Raw genomic sequence first — 17,984 nt, 5'->3', positions numbered from 1 at the left:
TACCATATTGAAAAATATACTATTTTTGTATGATAATTATGGGTTTTGTATTTTATTTTAATAGAAGTTGATGTTGCTTTTGCAATTATCCATCAATTTTTTAAAATTAAACACTATCTACAGATTTGCATCGAAGCGTTTCTTATGATAGTGATTTTAATCACTGTCAGATTAAATCTATACTGGACCCTACTATGCAATGTCTCCACTATGCCGCGACCCCACTGTGCTACCGTTTTTTTTTTATTATAAGTATAAAAGTTTTCGAGATAATTCATAAAATCTGAAAAACTATCTCATACATCAAGTATTTAGCACTTTTGTAACACATGTTAGGATTAATCATTCGCGACCAAATTTTTTATATCTTGGTTTTAGATGTACTAGAATAAATTGGGGAATGGAGAGAGGATGCAGCTATTTTTATTACTAGTCATTTCCCGCCCGTACTCTTTCTTCTGTCTAGGTACAAAAATTAGAATATTTTTCGAAGTACTGGTCCAAAATTTGTAATCGACCCGTTATTTTCTTAATTATTTCATTATCAAATAATAAACTAGTAAATTATATATGTAGCCATTTGAAAAAATATAATATAATTTAACATAATATTAACAAATATAATTTTTAAATACCAAAAAGAAAGGAGAAATAACATATAATTTTGGACGATAAATATTATTATTACAATTTTTGATTCAAATATTTTATGTAGCTTTCATGGACTATAAATGTATTCTACTTTAATATTTCTTACTTCTTTACGAGGCGATCCGACAAAAGTAGGAATTAATGAACGAGGGGAATCATCACCACCAAAGCCAACTTTTAACGAATGAGTACCATTATCACAAACCAATGAAGGGTTATCTAAGTAAGTGAGTCCTAAAATGCAGTATTCACGTTTTTACATAATATTGTAATATTTTTTTAATTTAAAAGAAAGGACATATTTAATTGTGTACACAAATGTCTAAACTAAATTTCAATTTGAATTTCATACATTTATTAGTGATTAACTAGATTAAATTTAAATAATTTATTATTATTTATTGAAATTTAAAACAATGAAACATAATTACGAATTACTTCCTTCTTTGTTTGAGCAAATACAGAAAATTGTGAAAAACTTGGAGGAATAGATTCATTAGAATAAACATTATTATTTTCACCAGACGTATCTGAATGCACAGACATTTTAGAACATCTGCTATCCAATAATTGAAGTTATATGTTCCTTTAAATGTTTGTTGATTTGAAATCTGTTATTATTAAAAAATATATTATGTAACAACAGTTACATAGATTATATTTTTTTATTAAATAGTTTCTTATTTTAAACAATTTCTTTTTTAAAAATGTTCAAAGTTTCTAAATTTAATTGATCTTTCTAATTTAAATTATTTTAATAAATAAAAAAATAGTGATATTTATTATCACTATTATTTCAAAAAAGACCTACAAATATATTTTATTTTTATTAAAAAAACCTCTATGAAAAATTATTATTTTAAGCATGCAAAGACTATTTTTGTATTTTTATATTGTTTTACGAATCACAAGAAAAATCAGTTCATTTATTGTAATTGTATTCATTAAAAAAATAATGTTTTAATTAAACTAAAAAAAAGTGATCAATTTTTATTATATAAAATAAATAATTATTATTATGTATATTGAATTCGTAGATGACAAACAACTATGTAAAAAGTATAAAAAAATAGTCTTAAGTGTTTTGTGAAAATACATCTTGAATGAATTTAATAAATAAAAACCCAGCACAGGAGGATCGCGCCACAGTGGTGACGTGGCATAGTTAGATCAAATATTATGATATCTGATAGTGATTAAAATCACTATAAAAAAAAAACGCTTCGATGCAAATCTTTAGATAGTGTTTAATTTTAAAAAATTGGTGGATTATACCAAAAGCAACTTGATCTGCTAATTCGTTATTAATATAATGATTCAGAAGTATGTCGAATGAAAAAGGGATTATTAAAAAATATTATTTCTCATAAAAAAATTATGTTGATTCATACACTTTTCAATAAGTTATATCATTATAAAGTTAAAAATGTAAAAAATAAAATCAAGAATTATCACACAATAATAGCATTCAGTAGCTATTTTCACAGTGAAGACAAAATAAAATCTGAAATTTTTTTTTCCATAATAAAGTACATTACATTAGATTTAATTTAATATATATATATAAATGTGTCAGACTTTCCAGAACATTTTCAAAAGTCCAGTTGGAAAAGTAAATTTTTTTTGAAAAAGTTGTCATTTTAAATCCCACCCTGTAGGCAGGTAAAAAGTCATATTTATAAAAAAAATATACCAAATGATAGGTAAAGACATCATGCATCCATAAAAAAAAGAATTATATTGATCTATACATGTTTCAAAAAGTTATAGCATTATAAAGTTAAAAATATAAAAAAGGATTTTTTTACAAAAATCGTATTTTTTTTTATTAACTTTGATGTCTGTTTTCACCATGAAGATAAAATAAAGTCCGAAATAATTTTTGGATGAGAATTTTGACACAAAAATAGCACTCGGTAGCCATTTTCACCACGAAGACAAGTCCAGAGGTTAAATTTGTTTTTTTCATAATAAAGTACATTACATTAGCTTTAATTTAAGATATATATAAAAGTGTCAGACCTTCCGGAACATTTTCAAAAGTTATGTTGAAAAAGTTAATTTTTTGTGAAAAAGTTGTCATTTTAAATCCCCTCCTGTGGTCAGATAAAGGATCAAATTTACAAAAAAAATATACCAAATGATAAGTAAAGACATCAAGCATCTATACAAAAAAAAAATTACTTATCCATACATTTTCCAAAAAGTTATAGCATTATTAAGTTAAAAATATAAAAAAAAATTATTTTACAAAAATCGTAATTTATTATTAACTTTGATGTCTATTTTCACCGTGAAGACAAGTCTAGAGGTCAAATTTTCTATTTTCAAATTAAAGTATATGACATAAGCTTTATTTTAAGATATATATAAAAGTATCAGACCTTCCGGAACATTTTCAAAAGTTAAGTTGAAAAAGTTAATTTTTTAAGAAAAAGTTGTCATATTAAATCCCCCCCTGTGGGCAGTTTAAGTGTCAGATTTAGAAAAAAATACACCAAATGATAGGTAAAGACATCATGCATTCATAAAAAAAAGAATTATATTGATAAGTTATGGCAGTTTTTAGTAAAAAAAAATTGAAAAAATTAGTGAATTTTAAATTTGTAATTTTTTTTAGATATTTCCTCCATTTTCGGGGAACGAGGGAATTTTTTTCAATTTTAAGGGTAATGTCTTCAACTAGATACAATTTGTGATCTTTTGACGTATCGTTGAAAGAAATCGGTTCGGTGAGAGCTGAGAAAAAGTGGTAACAGTCACAAAAATAAAAAAATAAAAAAAAAACACATCTTAGTAAAACCAATACCTTCTCAGCTTCGCATCGAAGCTAAAATAACTAGAAGAAAAATGTGAGGAAATAGATATTTTGATGAGAATGAGCAGAAAGAAGAAGTATATAAAACAGTAAAAGAACCCAGCACAGTGGGATCGTGGAACAGTGGGGACGTGGCATAGTTGAGTCCAGTAAAGATTTAATGTGACAGTGATTAAAATCACTATCATATGAAACGCTTCGATGCAAATCTGTAGATAATGTTTAATTCTAAGAAATTGATGGATAATTACAAAAGCAACATCAAATATTTCCTTAATTATATCCAGATTACTAATTCATAGATTCAAAAAAATAATATAAAAATACATATTATATAATTGTTATATTGAATTATTTTCGAATTATTATTGATTTTGATTTTTAATCAGTTAAAAGTAATAATTTTTAACCTACTTTATTTCGTCATTTTAAGTGAAAGTTTATAATAAAAAATAAATGAATTTATTACCATAACTTTTTGCTCAACTTGTAAGTTGACATTAACTTGACTTAAGCTCAACTTGACATTATTAAAGAGAAAAAATGAAATTGTTAAGATTAATATGCAGTCAGGAAATTTTATAATTACTATTTACAGTAAATTTATTAGAAAAGTAAACATTTTTACATATGAAAATAAACGCAAAGAAGACGAAAGTCCTAGATATAGTAGAGACAATATCATAAGAACAAGAATAAATTAAAGGACAATGAAACTGTATTACAAGTAGAAGATTTCATATATTTGGGTAGCACTATAAACTCAGATGGGGAGCTGCAAAAATGAAATTATAAAGAGAATATTCTAAGCTAAGGTGGAATTCAATAAAAAAAGAAGTCTTTTTACTTCAAAAAACATTGACCTTAATATTAGAAAGAATCTACTAAAAACTTAAATCTGGAGCATCGTGTTATAAGGATGCGAAACATGGATAATTGCAAAAGTAATTTTAATCGATCTTAAAAGTATTATTTAAAAGACTCATTAATTACTATTATTTTTATTTAAAATATACTTATTTCATTTATCTATTTTATCAATACTAATATATCATTACATTTGTTTTCAATATACTAACTTTAGAATAATTTTTAATTTTTACTAACAATTATTTTAATCTAATTCATAATTTTCATTTATAAAAATCAATTTTGACATTACAATTCAATTTATAATCACTTTATATTGCACTTTTACTACATTATAAGTACCTTACATTCATTTGTATTTTCATTTTTAACAATTTATTATTGCATTTATATTATAATTATCATATTAAGCACAAATCTATTTGAATTATGCACCTTATATTTAAGTTTTATAATTAAGTTAAATTAAACAAAATGCCTTTGTTATTTTTTATATGTGTCATACGAGGGCGTATGACAAAATAGAAAGGGGTGCATTTGTAATATTATATTATTACATATAATATGATGTTATCATTTGTACATGTATGTCACATATCATGATTATACAAGATTACCAAAACAGGGTTCTTTTATTTAAGATACAAAATAACCCTTGAATTATACGATAAAATCTCCCTCTTGTAGAAATTATTAAGTAACGCCTACACGCAGGGGCCCCATTTTAATTAACCAATTAAAATACAAAGCCTCAGCTTCCAGGATCACGGTAGAGATCGCTGGGCTATCCCCTTCAGACTATAAAAAGTCATTTTTCCCCGTCTAAACCAGTTCTTTTGACGATTTTAAAATAAACAAAATCTACGACACTCTACTCAAGATTTCACTCTCCGGGACTTAGTCGATTTTTTAATTAATTTGGACTTAGAATATTTTTCTTTAAAATTAAATGACACTTAGAAATTTTAAAGTGAATTTTGTTTTGGTGAATCTTTTAATTTAATTTAATTTGTTCAATCATTAATAATATTTTATTTTTTTTGTTATGAAAATAAATATCAAATAATATTTTAAACATTACATCTTTTTAAAATTATTTTATTTTAATAATAAACCCAACCTAACTTTAGATTTTTATTTAATGACAAAAATTTATAGTAAGCTTTTCTTATTGGGTAGCTAGTCTCGTTGCTAATGTCTTTGTTTTAATAAACATCGCGCCGGCAGACAACGCAGAGAAACTTACGAATATATTTGCAGTGTTTAATTTTTGTCTTGGTTATTATTGTGCCGCATCCTTTCAAGGTGCTTTATTTTAGCACCGGGACACATTGGGCCACCNTTTATTTTAGCACCAGGACACATTGGGCCACGACAATTCTGCCTTGATAAATTTTTTACATAGATATAGATATTTCTGAATCTTGTTTTGGCCAGGCCAGAGGAAAATTTAAGAAATATTGGTATCGATCTCTCAATAAAAAAATATACTCTCTAAAAAAAAATACTTATTCAATAGACGTAAAAAAAATCAATAAGTAAAAAAAAATCAAAATTGTATTTATAATAAAATACAGAGTGTTTAGAATCTTTTACAAGTAAGATCAGTCTTAGACTTTGTGTAATTAAATCATATTATTTAAAGTCTTGAATCGTTTTTTGTAAGTAATTATATAGACTATATGACATATAGTGTAAATCGTATACGTAGTGCGTTTAATGCGGAAATCAACACTGGATTACTTGAAATATTATTGTATTACACAGGACGTAAGGTAAGTACACAATTTAACCTATGCTTTCGAATTTCCAACAATCTATTGTGTGATAAACCTTAATAATTAATGAGAAAATTAATTTAAATAAAATTGAAGACATTAAATTTACAAAAACTTATAATAAATAATAATTATAATAATTTACTAAGTAGCCACCAATTACTTTTTATATTTAACTCTATTTGCTTTTTTTTCTTTTTCTTTCTTTTTATTTTTGGTTTATTACAAAACGTTTTATGATAATATCGTTCTGATAAGAATAAGGTTTTTCTATCATTCTTAATCTATACATGTGGTCAAAATAATTTTAGATATATGGGTTTATTAGACAATGAGGTGACCGGTATTACCCACTGGCCATAGTTTCCCCAATCTGTCCTACTATACACAAAAACAAAATCAAATCAATTTCAAATACATGTTTGGACTAACGTACGATACTATAGAAAAATTCCAAATTTAAGAAACTTAAAAATTATGCAAAACGTAACTACTGAATTAAACTGAGAGTTTTGATATCAATTTTTTCTTTAACACTTGTTAATTAAATGACTATCTTCAAATCTAAAAAATAATTTAATAAAATAACTAATTTTTAAAATTTGTTTATAATAGCGAAAAATTACATAAAATATATTTTAAATATAGTCCTATATTGTAAACATTGTTAAAAAAAATTGTAGCACAGTGAGGTCGCACCATAAAGTGGACGTGGCATAGTTGAGACAAGTTTAGATGATACCTGACAGTGGTTAAAATCACTATCATGAGAAACGCTTCGATGAAAATCTGTAGATAGTGTTTAATTTTAAGAAATTGGTGGATTATTCCAAAAGCAAAATTAACTACTCCTTTTTTTAAAAACGACTTTACTTTTATAAAACTTTCTATAACTATTTGACACATAAATTTTGACTATGCAAGGTAAAAACTTCGGTAACCCATAAGTTATTTATGAGTGACATAAATAATTTATAAATTACATTAACATGTAACACACAAGCTTTATTATGTAACATATTAGGTTAAGACTATACATACAGGCATCATGATGGTCAAAACTATGCATCATATTTTAATCACTGATATTTTAAAACTTCAAGGTTTGGTATGTTAGGTACTCAAATCATTTTTTGAAATTTGTAACGACAATAATTTATGGTATGGGCCTCAAGTGATTTAAAAGAAGTTTTATCTATAATATTAGTTAATATAAATTTCAATATTTGTGTAATATATTCTTTAACTGGATTTTAAATTCATAATTAAATGTTAATAAGTTAATAAAAATTCGATAATATAGACTAATAATATGCACTAAATGGTTATATTTGTTAACAATTTAATACCCTCTTAAACTTTCCTTAAAAATTATTCCATAATGTTAGTACAAAATTTATATAATCATAATAAAATAACTTTTTTTAAAAAAAGAACAATTGTGAAATTTGGTAAACTAAAAAAAAAAATATTTTATAGCTATATTATATAATAAGTTTTTAATTATTATTTTAAAAAAGTTACATAAAAACTTATGAATTTAACCTTTGCTCGACGTTCCTTCATTATGGTGCATGTGTGCACACTAAACTTAGACATCTATGTTAAGTACAAAAGGAATAAGTATAAAATAATATATAAAGTCACATTTAAAAAATGATATATATATAAAAATTTAATGAGGTAACTTATAAACACCTGAACATTAATACGATATTTATATATTTTAATATACAACTAAAAAGTTATTTTATTTATCTATTTTTAATTTAGCTTGCATTGGTGGTACAAGTAATTTTGTTTTTATTCTGTCAATTTTTTATTTTTTCAGAGGTAAATATCTAATTTCTAACACAATAAGAATAAATATTTCAGTTATATTTTGGCAACTACAGTTGTTATCTTACAAATTAAATTTATACATTAATAATAATAATAATAATAATAATCATTCAAAATATTATAAGGTTATATAATAAACATAAAAAACTGTAAGTGATGTTTCTTTTAATCAAATTTCAATTTAAGGTAGCTCGATATGAGCAATAAATTATAAGTGGTTTAGAAACTACTTAATTAGCTGAAATTACACTACATACATAATTATTTCAATAACACTACTTACTATTAATCTTGTAGGTACCCTGTAGCTTGTTAAAAATTGACATTGGTGATAGTTTTATTTAAAATTAGGAACTGACAAGTAAAAAATTAAATATACTTTAGTTTAAATACTTCAACAAAAAAAGATACATGTTCGTTTATTAATTGAACAAATCTCCTACATATTGTAAGTTTAAATATACACATAAAAGAGTGATTTATATTTATAAATACATATTTAAGTTAAACATTTAAAACATATTCACATTATATATTTAAGTTATATTATAACTATATTCATTTTATTTCTTAAGTAATATTTGACAAATGTTCAATACTCAATTATTAAATTACTTGCTAAGTTTATATCAGCGAGTTTTTTAAATTTTATAACCTACTATTACTATAAAATAAAAAAACTAAACAAAATTAATTTCTATTGAAAATAACCAAGTTAAAATAGTTTTGACAAAAAAAATTAGTGGTCACTTTATTTTTCAATTAGAAAAAATTAAAACTATATAATTTATTGACTAGATCTCTTCTAAATCGTCTTATAGAGGAGCCGAGTTCTTGGAACCCTATATTGGAACCACTCACAGATGGTAGTAAACCAGCTCGAGTACATGATTCACAGCAGAACTTTTTGTAGTAAGGATGGTTACAGTAAAATCCTTTTACGATCAAAGAACAGTTAGCAAAATATCGGTTATCTGTGCAGTTAGGTGAAATATATAGACCTATAATTAAAAAATATATATTCAGTTAATAAATACTGTAATCATGTTTTTATATACCTAATGCCGTATTTAGAGAATGGTTCTAGTGGGGAATAACCCTCCAAAAATTCTTAGGATTGAATCTCAATTTTAAGTAGTGAACCTTCAAATATTGATTTGAATACAATTTAATAATAGTATTCTTATGGATCGAGCAATGATATAATGTATGAATATTTTATACTGTTAGTTAGTATGTTGAAAACTTATGATTAGGAAAAATTTTAGAGATCATTTTTTTTGTTCAACAATATTATTTAAAGGGTAACCCAGAAAATTTACGTAAAAATCTTAAGTATGACACCGTATATATCTAGAAATAATATTTAAAAAATAATGGAAAATTATCTGAATTGCTGAGTTTTCACAGTCAACTAGTTAAAATAAAAAAATTTCAATTTCGTACAATTAATTAGCTAAATAATTAGATTATATTTGCATGGGTTTAAGAATAAGTAGAAGTAGGACAGAGTATATAGAGTACGAATTTGATAAAGGAGAACACGAGTTAGGTGAAATGAGGATATCAGTGACAATAGGCAAGGACGTGATTGGAGAAGTGGGAAGTTTTAAGTATTTAGGTTCAGTTGTGCAAAAGAGCTGTGGTATTGACGAGGATGTAAGACACAGGATTAAGCGCGGTTAGTTGAAGTGGAGAGAAGCGTCTGGCGTCTTATATGATAAAAGAATTCCAATGAGGCTGAAAGGTAAATTCTACAAGACTGTAGCAAGGCCAGCTATGATGTATGGTTCAGAGTGTTGGGCGGTTGATAAGAAAGTAGAGCAGAGAATGAGTGTAGCAGAGATGCTTAGATGAATGAGTGGAGTGACTAGAGAAGATAGGATAAGGAACGAGCATATAAAAGGGAGTAAAGGTGTAGCGTCAATCGTGGATAAGATGTGAGAAAATAGACTTGGATGGTTTGGTCATGTTATGAGGAGAGAAGAATCGGAAGCTGTAAGAACAGTTATAGAAATGAATGTTGAAGGAAGAAGAGTTAGAGGAAGACCAAAAAAGAGATGGAGGAATCCGACTGAATGCGATATGAAGAACGCGTGAGCGCAGATGTTGTGGGAGATCGTGTCAAGTGGAAGTTTAGGATAATGGTGGCCGACCTCAAGTAGGTGGGATTAAGGCGAGAAAGATGAAGAAGAATTAGATTATATTTGCAGTTATATATTTCTTTTTAATCAAATTGACCCCTCCACGTAAAAATAATAGTGATATTGCAAAAAATCTTTCTAAAATGTTACTTATGTTTTTAAATCTGTCCAACTGATATAGGGTAAGGCGGAGTAAGATAATAAGGTTAAGATTCTACAATTTTTTCTGACTTCTGTGAATGGACGTAGAATTTTTAATTTGCATGAAAATTACCCAATATCTAGCCTAATACTGCAATTTTTTTCAATCGTCTCTTTTTTACTCTAAGGAGCATGATATGTTTTTCTAAAAGATGTCATTTTCACCATCTTACAATGGGATAGATGACAAAAATGACTATGAAACTTTGTAACCAAAACTATTATAAAAGAAATGGGCCCTTATAAATGAATAGGTATCAATTAATTCTTTTAGGATATTAAAGTAAGAAATTTGAAAAATTTTCTTTATAATACTAATACTTAAAGTTTTTGATGTTCAAAAATTACATAAAAACCCACTAAATATGAATTTTTAATCACAAATAAAATTAACGTGCGTACGAGTGTTATAGTACTAATGGTTAATAAAATATACTGTAAAATGCTGTAATACAAATTAGCATGAGCTGATGTATGATTTGATTTTGAGAAAAATTAAATTCGTACCCCCTATATTTGATATTATATATTTCTAAAATTTTAACTATTTTTATTACTGCTAATAACTTAAAATAAATAATAAACCATAATATTATACTAGCACCAGTGCTCGAATTGGCCAAAAATAAGTAGGGGAGCTCAACTTAACAATTTGAAAACTGCGTCCCTAGTATTTTGAAGACCTTTTTTTCTTTTTTTACTCATTACTTTATTTAGTATTTATTAATAAATCATATTTCATTATCATACTAATATTTAAAAAAAAAAAAAGAGGTGGTATTTTCCACCGTCCTCCCGTCCCAATAAAAAAAAGTAGTTGGGGTGCGCAAAAAAATTTTAAAAAAAGTAGAGGAGCTACGTCCCCCTGCGCAACCCCCAATTCGAGCACTGACTAGCACTAATAATAATAATGAAATACCTTCAATCGTTACAAAAACAGATTTCTCAGCAGTGTTATAGGCATTGTATGCGACGCATTTGTACTCTCCTGAATCCGAAGCACTTGTTCGAATTACTACCAATTCATGGTTCTCTACAGTCATAAAGTAACAAATTTTTTTAAATAAAATGTCATAAAAAATATTTCTTAACAAAATACATCACATATTTTTGTGAAAATATTTATATGAATTTATATTATATATGTTAAATTTTTTAAACTTGCCATTAGTTTGTGTTCTTTCGCTATTGTGAACCAATTGTCCATCTTTATACCACACCACTGTAGGTATAGGGTATCCGTCCACAGCACAAGGTATAATAAGATCTCCACCAACTCCAAATTTAGTTACAGGCATTGATATATTAACTTGAACTGGTACTATAATATATCACATAATAAATTAAGTAAGATAAAAAGAGTCTAAATAATAAAAAGATAAGATTATAAAATTATGATAAAATACAAATCCTTTTGAAATTAGTGTCTACATTTGGTAGAATATGTACAAAAACATATTTTGATACTTTGTTTTTGTCACGAATTATCATGTTATATTATTAATAAATAAATTCTTAATTGAAAACTATAAGAATATATCAATAATCGTTCCAATACTTTATGTGGCTGATCATTCAAACATAAAATAACTGGTATTAAAAAAATTAATTATCTATAATTTTTAAAACGTCTATCATTTTTCTAAATCCAAATGCATACCAACAAAAATTTGACAATTACAAAACTTTAATAATTTTGGAATAAAACTAAGTAAATTTTAATTGTAAAATATGATGAAAATATCAATTATTATTACTAGCAAAAGTAATGCATAAGAAAGAAAGCAAGCTACACATTAAATAAATTACTAATAAGAAGCATAAGAAAATAGCAAGAGGCAAATGAAATATTAAAACTACCTAACACCAATGTATTAATGTTGAAATAAATTATACCGATTTAACTTTAACGTACCAAAAATATACTGTTCTCTTATAATATTATATTAAACGACCTTTCATTTTTAGTGAGTTATTAAGTGTCATTGTGTTGCAAATACTTACTGGTGAACACCTTTGGCGAAGTAGTTTCGAGAACTTCAGACATGCTAGTAGTTGTTTCAGATCTATAAATAGGTGGGGATTTAGTAATCTTGATTATAACTGGTTTATTTCGGATAATGTAACCAGTTGTGGGATCTCTGGGCGGTGTCACAATATATGGATTACCCAATTGATCGGTTGAGGACAAACCGTAGCCTTGAAGTATGATACTCCATGAGGCAGCTCTTCCTTGACCATTATAAGCTTGACATGTGTATGGACCCAATACGTTAACAGTGACCAATTTGATAATGAGTGAATGGTCTCGTCTTTGTTCGTATTGGTCAGAACTCATAGGTAGCATTCTATCTGCCCGCCACCACGTAACAATAGGACGGGGCCAACCTACCGCATAACACTGTAGTGTAGCAGGCCCGTCTAAAGCCACTACCATGGCAGTATTTTCATCGCCAATCACATTAGCAGAATGTGGTACAGGATCTGTTTTGGTTAATATCAACATACCGCAAAAGAACAAGACATGCAATCACCCAGAATAAAATTAATTAAGAAACAAAAAATGTATTGAAAGCTTATAAAAAAATAGAAGTTATTTTTAAACTAATTCCTTCATGCGTAATATTTAATTTATAACAAGAAGAAATTAATTGTTAAGCTATAATACCTTGTGTTGTAAAATTTAAGAGCAAAAAAACCGAAGAAATGTGTTAATTTTGACTGAAAAATAAAAAGATACTAGAAAGCAGAAATATCTTGAATATTTAATTCCTATTTTACCTATTTTTTCAGAATGATTTAATTTCTAATAATAATAATTATTAGAGATGAAATCATTCTGAAACAATTCACAGAGTTTTTAATTTATTTAAAATAAATATAGAGAGTACTTAATAAAATTTTATCATTCGTAGTAGCACAGTTTTTCATATTTTTCAAATACTATTAAACAAATATTTATTTTCATAAAAGAATATTTGTAAGTCTTAAGGTAAATGCACTATAAGTTGCATAGATTTAAAAGTTAGAAATAGAAGGAATATTATTGAATTAATAAATTTTAATTTGTACCTTTTACTGTTAAATACACTTCTTTTCTGATTGGATTTCCTATTCCGTTTGTAGCTATACAAATGTACAACCCAGAATCGTATCTGTATAATCCAATGATTTGCAAAGTACCGTCGGTTAATAGCTTATACCGTCCAGTGGTTCCATCAATCTGAGTTTAAATAATATTATTATTTGATTATTGATAATTTTTTACAAATAATTTTATGCTTACTAATGTAGAGTTTTTCTGCCACACAATAGTAGGTGCAGGGTTGCCCACCACAATACACTTAAGGGATGCAAAGTTACCTTCTTCAGCTTCTACTTGTGTGTCAGCTACGTCTATTACTTGTGGGGATGATTCTATGAAAAATAATAAATTCATATTCACAGTAAAAACTCATTTTTGAAGATAGAAACCTTTTTCAGAAGATGATGTAATTGGAGCCGGTGAAGTTGGTGGACTGACCGGTTGAGGCCTAAGACAGGATGTACCGCAACCATTGTAACAACATTTGTCATCTCCAACACAATCGGCATCTGTCTTACATTCTTCGGCACAACTACTCTGATAAGCTGACAATTGAGGACACTCTCCGGGTTTGTACACTGAATATAAATTGTTAAATATTTGAAATGAGTAAGCACTGTTTAAATAATTAATTATTACCAGATCTGCATGTGGGTTTATATTTGGATTCACCATTTTCAGAGGTAGTTACATCAACAATACATTGGTAGTCAGGTGGGCAAATTGATTTTTGATCTACACCTGGTAAACAAGGGTTATAACAACGGCAGTCTTCACAGTTTGCTGGGTTTATCCAATGTTCAAGTCCGTAAGGACAACGAGTCGACTCTTCAGTCAATAGCTTACAACGTAATCGTCCAGCTTCACATATATTAGGTATGGCTGGTTCTTCGGTGACATTTGGGAAACGTACATCAATTTGATTTGCTAAAATAAAATCACTTAAGTTGATTAGCAAAAAAACTATTTATGTCAGAAATAGTTCTTATTACCGCTTTCAATGTAAGGTTCACAAATTTTTTCACAATCTTCTACAGATTCAAATCTGTTAGCATTACCTTCACAACCACCATAAGCAAAAGGTTCACAACGACTTGTCGATGACTTAAAGTACCACATTTGAACCTGCAAAACAATTGAAAATTAATGTTAAGTGCTCTTTAATCGAAGCGTTTTTTCCTTGCCGTTTGTAAACAAGGTCCTGGATCTAATGTGAATAAACATGCGTCGCTTGGTCTATTTGGAATTGCTACTTGTGAGATGGTCGTTGTAGTTGGATTACGTACACAACGATTTTCACAGGACTGTTGGTCATTGAATCGGTTAGTGTTACCTTGACATCCACCATATCTAAATAAATAGCATCTATCACTATTTCGATCATAATACCACTGCCTGAAATCTCCTCTACAAGGCCCTTCAACTTTTGGTAACTGACAAACATCTAAATTACAAAATAAAATATTGAATTAAGTTAGTTATTTAGATGTTAATTTTTTATACCTTGAGCATCAAAACACTGTCGTTCGCACTCTTGTTTGTTATCGAAACGGTTTTCATTGCCCCCGCATCCACCGTACATAAACTGCTTACAGACGCCATCTTGTCGATCATAGAAATACTTTGGTGTCATATCAGAACAACTTCCTCGATCTTGGTACAAGAAGCATTTTTCTGAAAAATATTAAGTAATATAAGTATATATTTAGTCTACATTTGTAAATAGTTCAATAAAACAGGCTCATTTGTGCACTTAATAGTAAAATAAATTAATAATTATTCATTTAATCTTATTATTTTTAAAAATAAATCATATATATTTATAAGTCTTTTACACAGATCCATACTGGTGGTACCAGGATACTAGAAAGTTTTCCGGTGCGTCCTATTACCTATGTAATAAATTGGTTGGGTACATTATATAATTGTATTCTCATGATCTCTTATATAAAATTATAGGAGCCTTTAATTATAAAAATAATACCTGTTACATCAATATTGTGTGATTTTTGGCAAACTTTTGATGTTTACTAAAATCAGCTTAAATTTACATTACAATGATTCTCATACTATAACATTAAATTAAAATCGTCTAAATGCTTTTTAGAAACTTAAAAATAAATACTGGCAGGAGTCAGTAGGATCCTATTTTTAAATAACTGTATACAGTTATGTATTATTAAAAAATATGAAATTATAAAATCAAACCTTTTGAAAACCGAGCTGGAGCTAATGTCGTAAAACGATTTCCTCCTGCACAATGTCTATCGCAATCGTATTCTGAAGCAAAATTGTTTTCATTGCCACCACAGCCTCCGTAGTAAAATTGTCTACATCGTTCTTCTAATGAATCGTAATACCAACGACTAGTGTAATTATGACATTCTCCAACAAGAGCCGGTAACTTGCAAGTATCTAATTCTGTAATAATAGTGAAATTAATATATAGATTTTACAATGTTTAAGTCATCATGCATCTAGATGGACTGCCTTACTTCGTCTAGGTGGACATTTTTTTTCACAATACTCTTGCGTCTCATAACTGTTTATATTTCCATCACAACCAGAATAATAGAAAGGTTTACATGCATTTTCATTATTATCAAAGTACCACCGCGAAATCTTCTTATCGCAACTACCCTTTGCTACTACCATTAAACATTGCTCTAAACATGCACCAAAACCAAAACAAGCATAATAGTTAACTGCAGAAAATTTGTTAGTGTAAATATTAACAAAAAATTATTAGTACAAAGTGTTAAAAAGAAAATACCGTGTTTGGTAACTAATGAAAAATGTCTTTTTAACGCGATTCAATAGTATTTTCATCGATATTATAGCACTTATATCAGTAAATACAATTCCAGCAATAACATTCATTAAATTCTTCATCCAGATTAGATGAACCTGTACCGGTCCCAATTCCAATAGTTATGCAGGGTGCAAATTCGTAGAAATTTACTACCTTTTTAATTTAATACCTTTCAGTAATTTTGGAGAATAGCAATTTAATGCACAATGTCGAAATGATTGAAACCTATTTTTATTTCCACCACAACCTCCATACAAAAATTTTCTACAAGATGCACTCTTGTTATTATAATACCAATATTCTTCGGACCTTTCGCACAACCCATAGTCATTGGGTAGTGTGCAAATATCTTCTTCTAAACAAAAATTGAGTATGACATAAAATTATCGGACAGTTTCATAGAAGTATTGTTATCAAACGTATTGAAAGTGATGCTTTAGAATATTTATTGATTTGAATGTACACATTGGATCCAAATGATTGACTGTGTTTTTATAAAAATCGACTAATAACTAAAGAATATACTCATGCAATAAAAGAATTATTTAAAAACTCAATGTAACTAATAATCAATTCTACTATATAAGAAAATAAAATTAGCATTATTAAAAATGAATGCATAGATAAACGTTCAAAGTAGATATTTTACCTTGTGTTTTTGATGGATTCAAACACTTATAACTACATGATTCTTTTGTCAAAAAGTTATTTTTATTTCCTTTGCATCCACCATAATTAAACTCTGAACAAGTTCGAGATGTTTTATCATAATACCAACGTTTGAAATTGCCTTGACACGGACCTGTTACTAGTGGTTGTTCGCAAGCATCTAAAAAAATAGTTATGCAATAAAATAAGCATACGATTTTTGTTCAATAATTTTATTTAATTAATATTTCATAAGAGCATTCTATATATAATAAACAAGGTGATTGACTACAAGTCTTATAATTTCGTTCAATATTTTTATCTTTTCTGTAGACTCATTTATGTTATGTACTAAAAAAAAAATTTTATACCCAACCGGTTCTAAGGTAATCAAAAAATTATAACTTTTTATAAAATAAACTTAGAAAAGTTTGAATTTTATTCTTAATTTTTCTTATTATGTATTTTTAAGTTTAAAATTATAAATCAAGCGAAAAATGTTTTTTTGAGCTGAAGTTTTCTGAACTTTGAATATTTATAAATAAAAATCTGCTATAACTAAAAATTTTGAAAAATATTTTTCATTTATATAGACATAAGAAGGAAATAAGTTATGTTTCAGAGCAATGCCTTTGAAATTGTAAAAAATATGATTATTTAAAGATTTAAAAAAAAAAATTTTATTTCAAGTTTAGGCAGAGTATAAACTTGTACTATGATATTCGAAGTCTAAAAAATTTTTTAAGTGTTTTTGGTTTATATATATATATGTATATTAGGAATACACTGCAATTTATCATAAATAGTTAATCACAAGTCAATTGACAGCAAGCAATTGATCGTATAACAGTTTATCGCAAATGCAGTTTAACGAAAAATTATTACTCGTAAAATCATAAAATAATGAGGTGTTCCAATAGTTTTGTTATTAACAATGCATTAGGTATGAAAAATTTACGGATTAGTGTACAATTTTACTTAGTAAAAATAAAATCTATTATGGCATTAAATTACGTTTTTAGCGAAAAAAATTCTTATACATCAGGATTACATGTATACCGTAGAAAGTTTGTATAAAAATAATAATTATTGCAAATGTATAGAGTATAAAAATTTTAAATTTTAAAGCTTACAT

General features: G+C 27.0%; 2 protein-coding genes across 4 annotated transcripts in view; both read right to left on the bottom strand.

Annotated features, from left to right (window-relative positions):
* Positions 1 to 1,197, bottom strand: part of LOC126898036 (uncharacterized) — a 5,645-nt gene extending 4,448 nt beyond the window's left edge. The window contains exons 1-2 of the mRNA XM_050671986.1: positions 1,083 to 1,197; positions 758 to 885 (exon numbers count right to left, since the gene is read on the bottom strand). Of these exons, the coding sequence (XP_050527943.1) occupies positions 758 to 885; positions 1,083 to 1,197 (243 nt within the window). The remainder of the gene's footprint in view (positions 1 to 757; positions 886 to 1,082) is intronic.
* A 6,415-nt stretch (positions 1,198 to 7,612) lies between these two features.
* Positions 7,613 to 17,984, bottom strand: part of LOC126898538 (papilin) — a 51,206-nt gene continuing 40,834 nt past the window's right edge. The window contains exons 27-40 of one of the 3 annotated variants that reach the window (XM_050672678.1): positions 16,851 to 17,030; positions 15,885 to 16,055; positions 15,598 to 15,810; positions 14,893 to 15,063; positions 14,574 to 14,833; positions 14,382 to 14,514; positions 14,029 to 14,316; positions 13,779 to 13,967; positions 13,591 to 13,721; positions 13,377 to 13,527; positions 12,309 to 12,788; positions 11,470 to 11,625; positions 11,224 to 11,337; positions 7,614 to 8,960 (exon numbers count right to left, since the gene is read on the bottom strand). In XM_050672678.1, the coding sequence (XP_050528635.1) occupies positions 8,722 to 8,960; positions 11,224 to 11,337; positions 11,470 to 11,625; positions 12,309 to 12,788; positions 13,377 to 13,527; positions 13,591 to 13,721; positions 13,779 to 13,967; positions 14,029 to 14,316; positions 14,382 to 14,514; positions 14,574 to 14,833; positions 14,893 to 15,063; positions 15,598 to 15,810; positions 15,885 to 16,055; positions 16,851 to 17,030 (2,876 nt within the window). In that variant the 3' untranslated portion in view covers positions 7,614 to 8,721. Of the gene's footprint in view, positions 8,961 to 11,223; positions 11,338 to 11,469; positions 11,626 to 12,308; positions 12,789 to 13,376; positions 13,528 to 13,590; positions 13,722 to 13,778; positions 13,968 to 14,028; positions 14,317 to 14,381; positions 14,515 to 14,573; positions 14,834 to 14,892; positions 15,064 to 15,597; positions 15,811 to 15,884; positions 16,056 to 16,850; positions 17,031 to 17,984 lie in introns of all 3 variants that reach the window. The other 2 variants (XM_050672680.1, XM_050672679.1) reach the window with 2 other exon arrangements.

This window comes from Daktulosphaira vitifoliae, unplaced genomic scaffold (genome assembly GCF_025091365.1).
Source record: "Daktulosphaira vitifoliae isolate Bord-2020 unplaced genomic scaffold, ASM2509136v1 Scaffold_2, whole genome shotgun sequence".
NCBI classification, from domain to species: domain Eukaryota; kingdom Metazoa; phylum Arthropoda; class Insecta; order Hemiptera; family Phylloxeridae; genus Daktulosphaira; species Daktulosphaira vitifoliae.
This window is presented reverse-complemented; position numbering and strand designations above follow the sequence as displayed.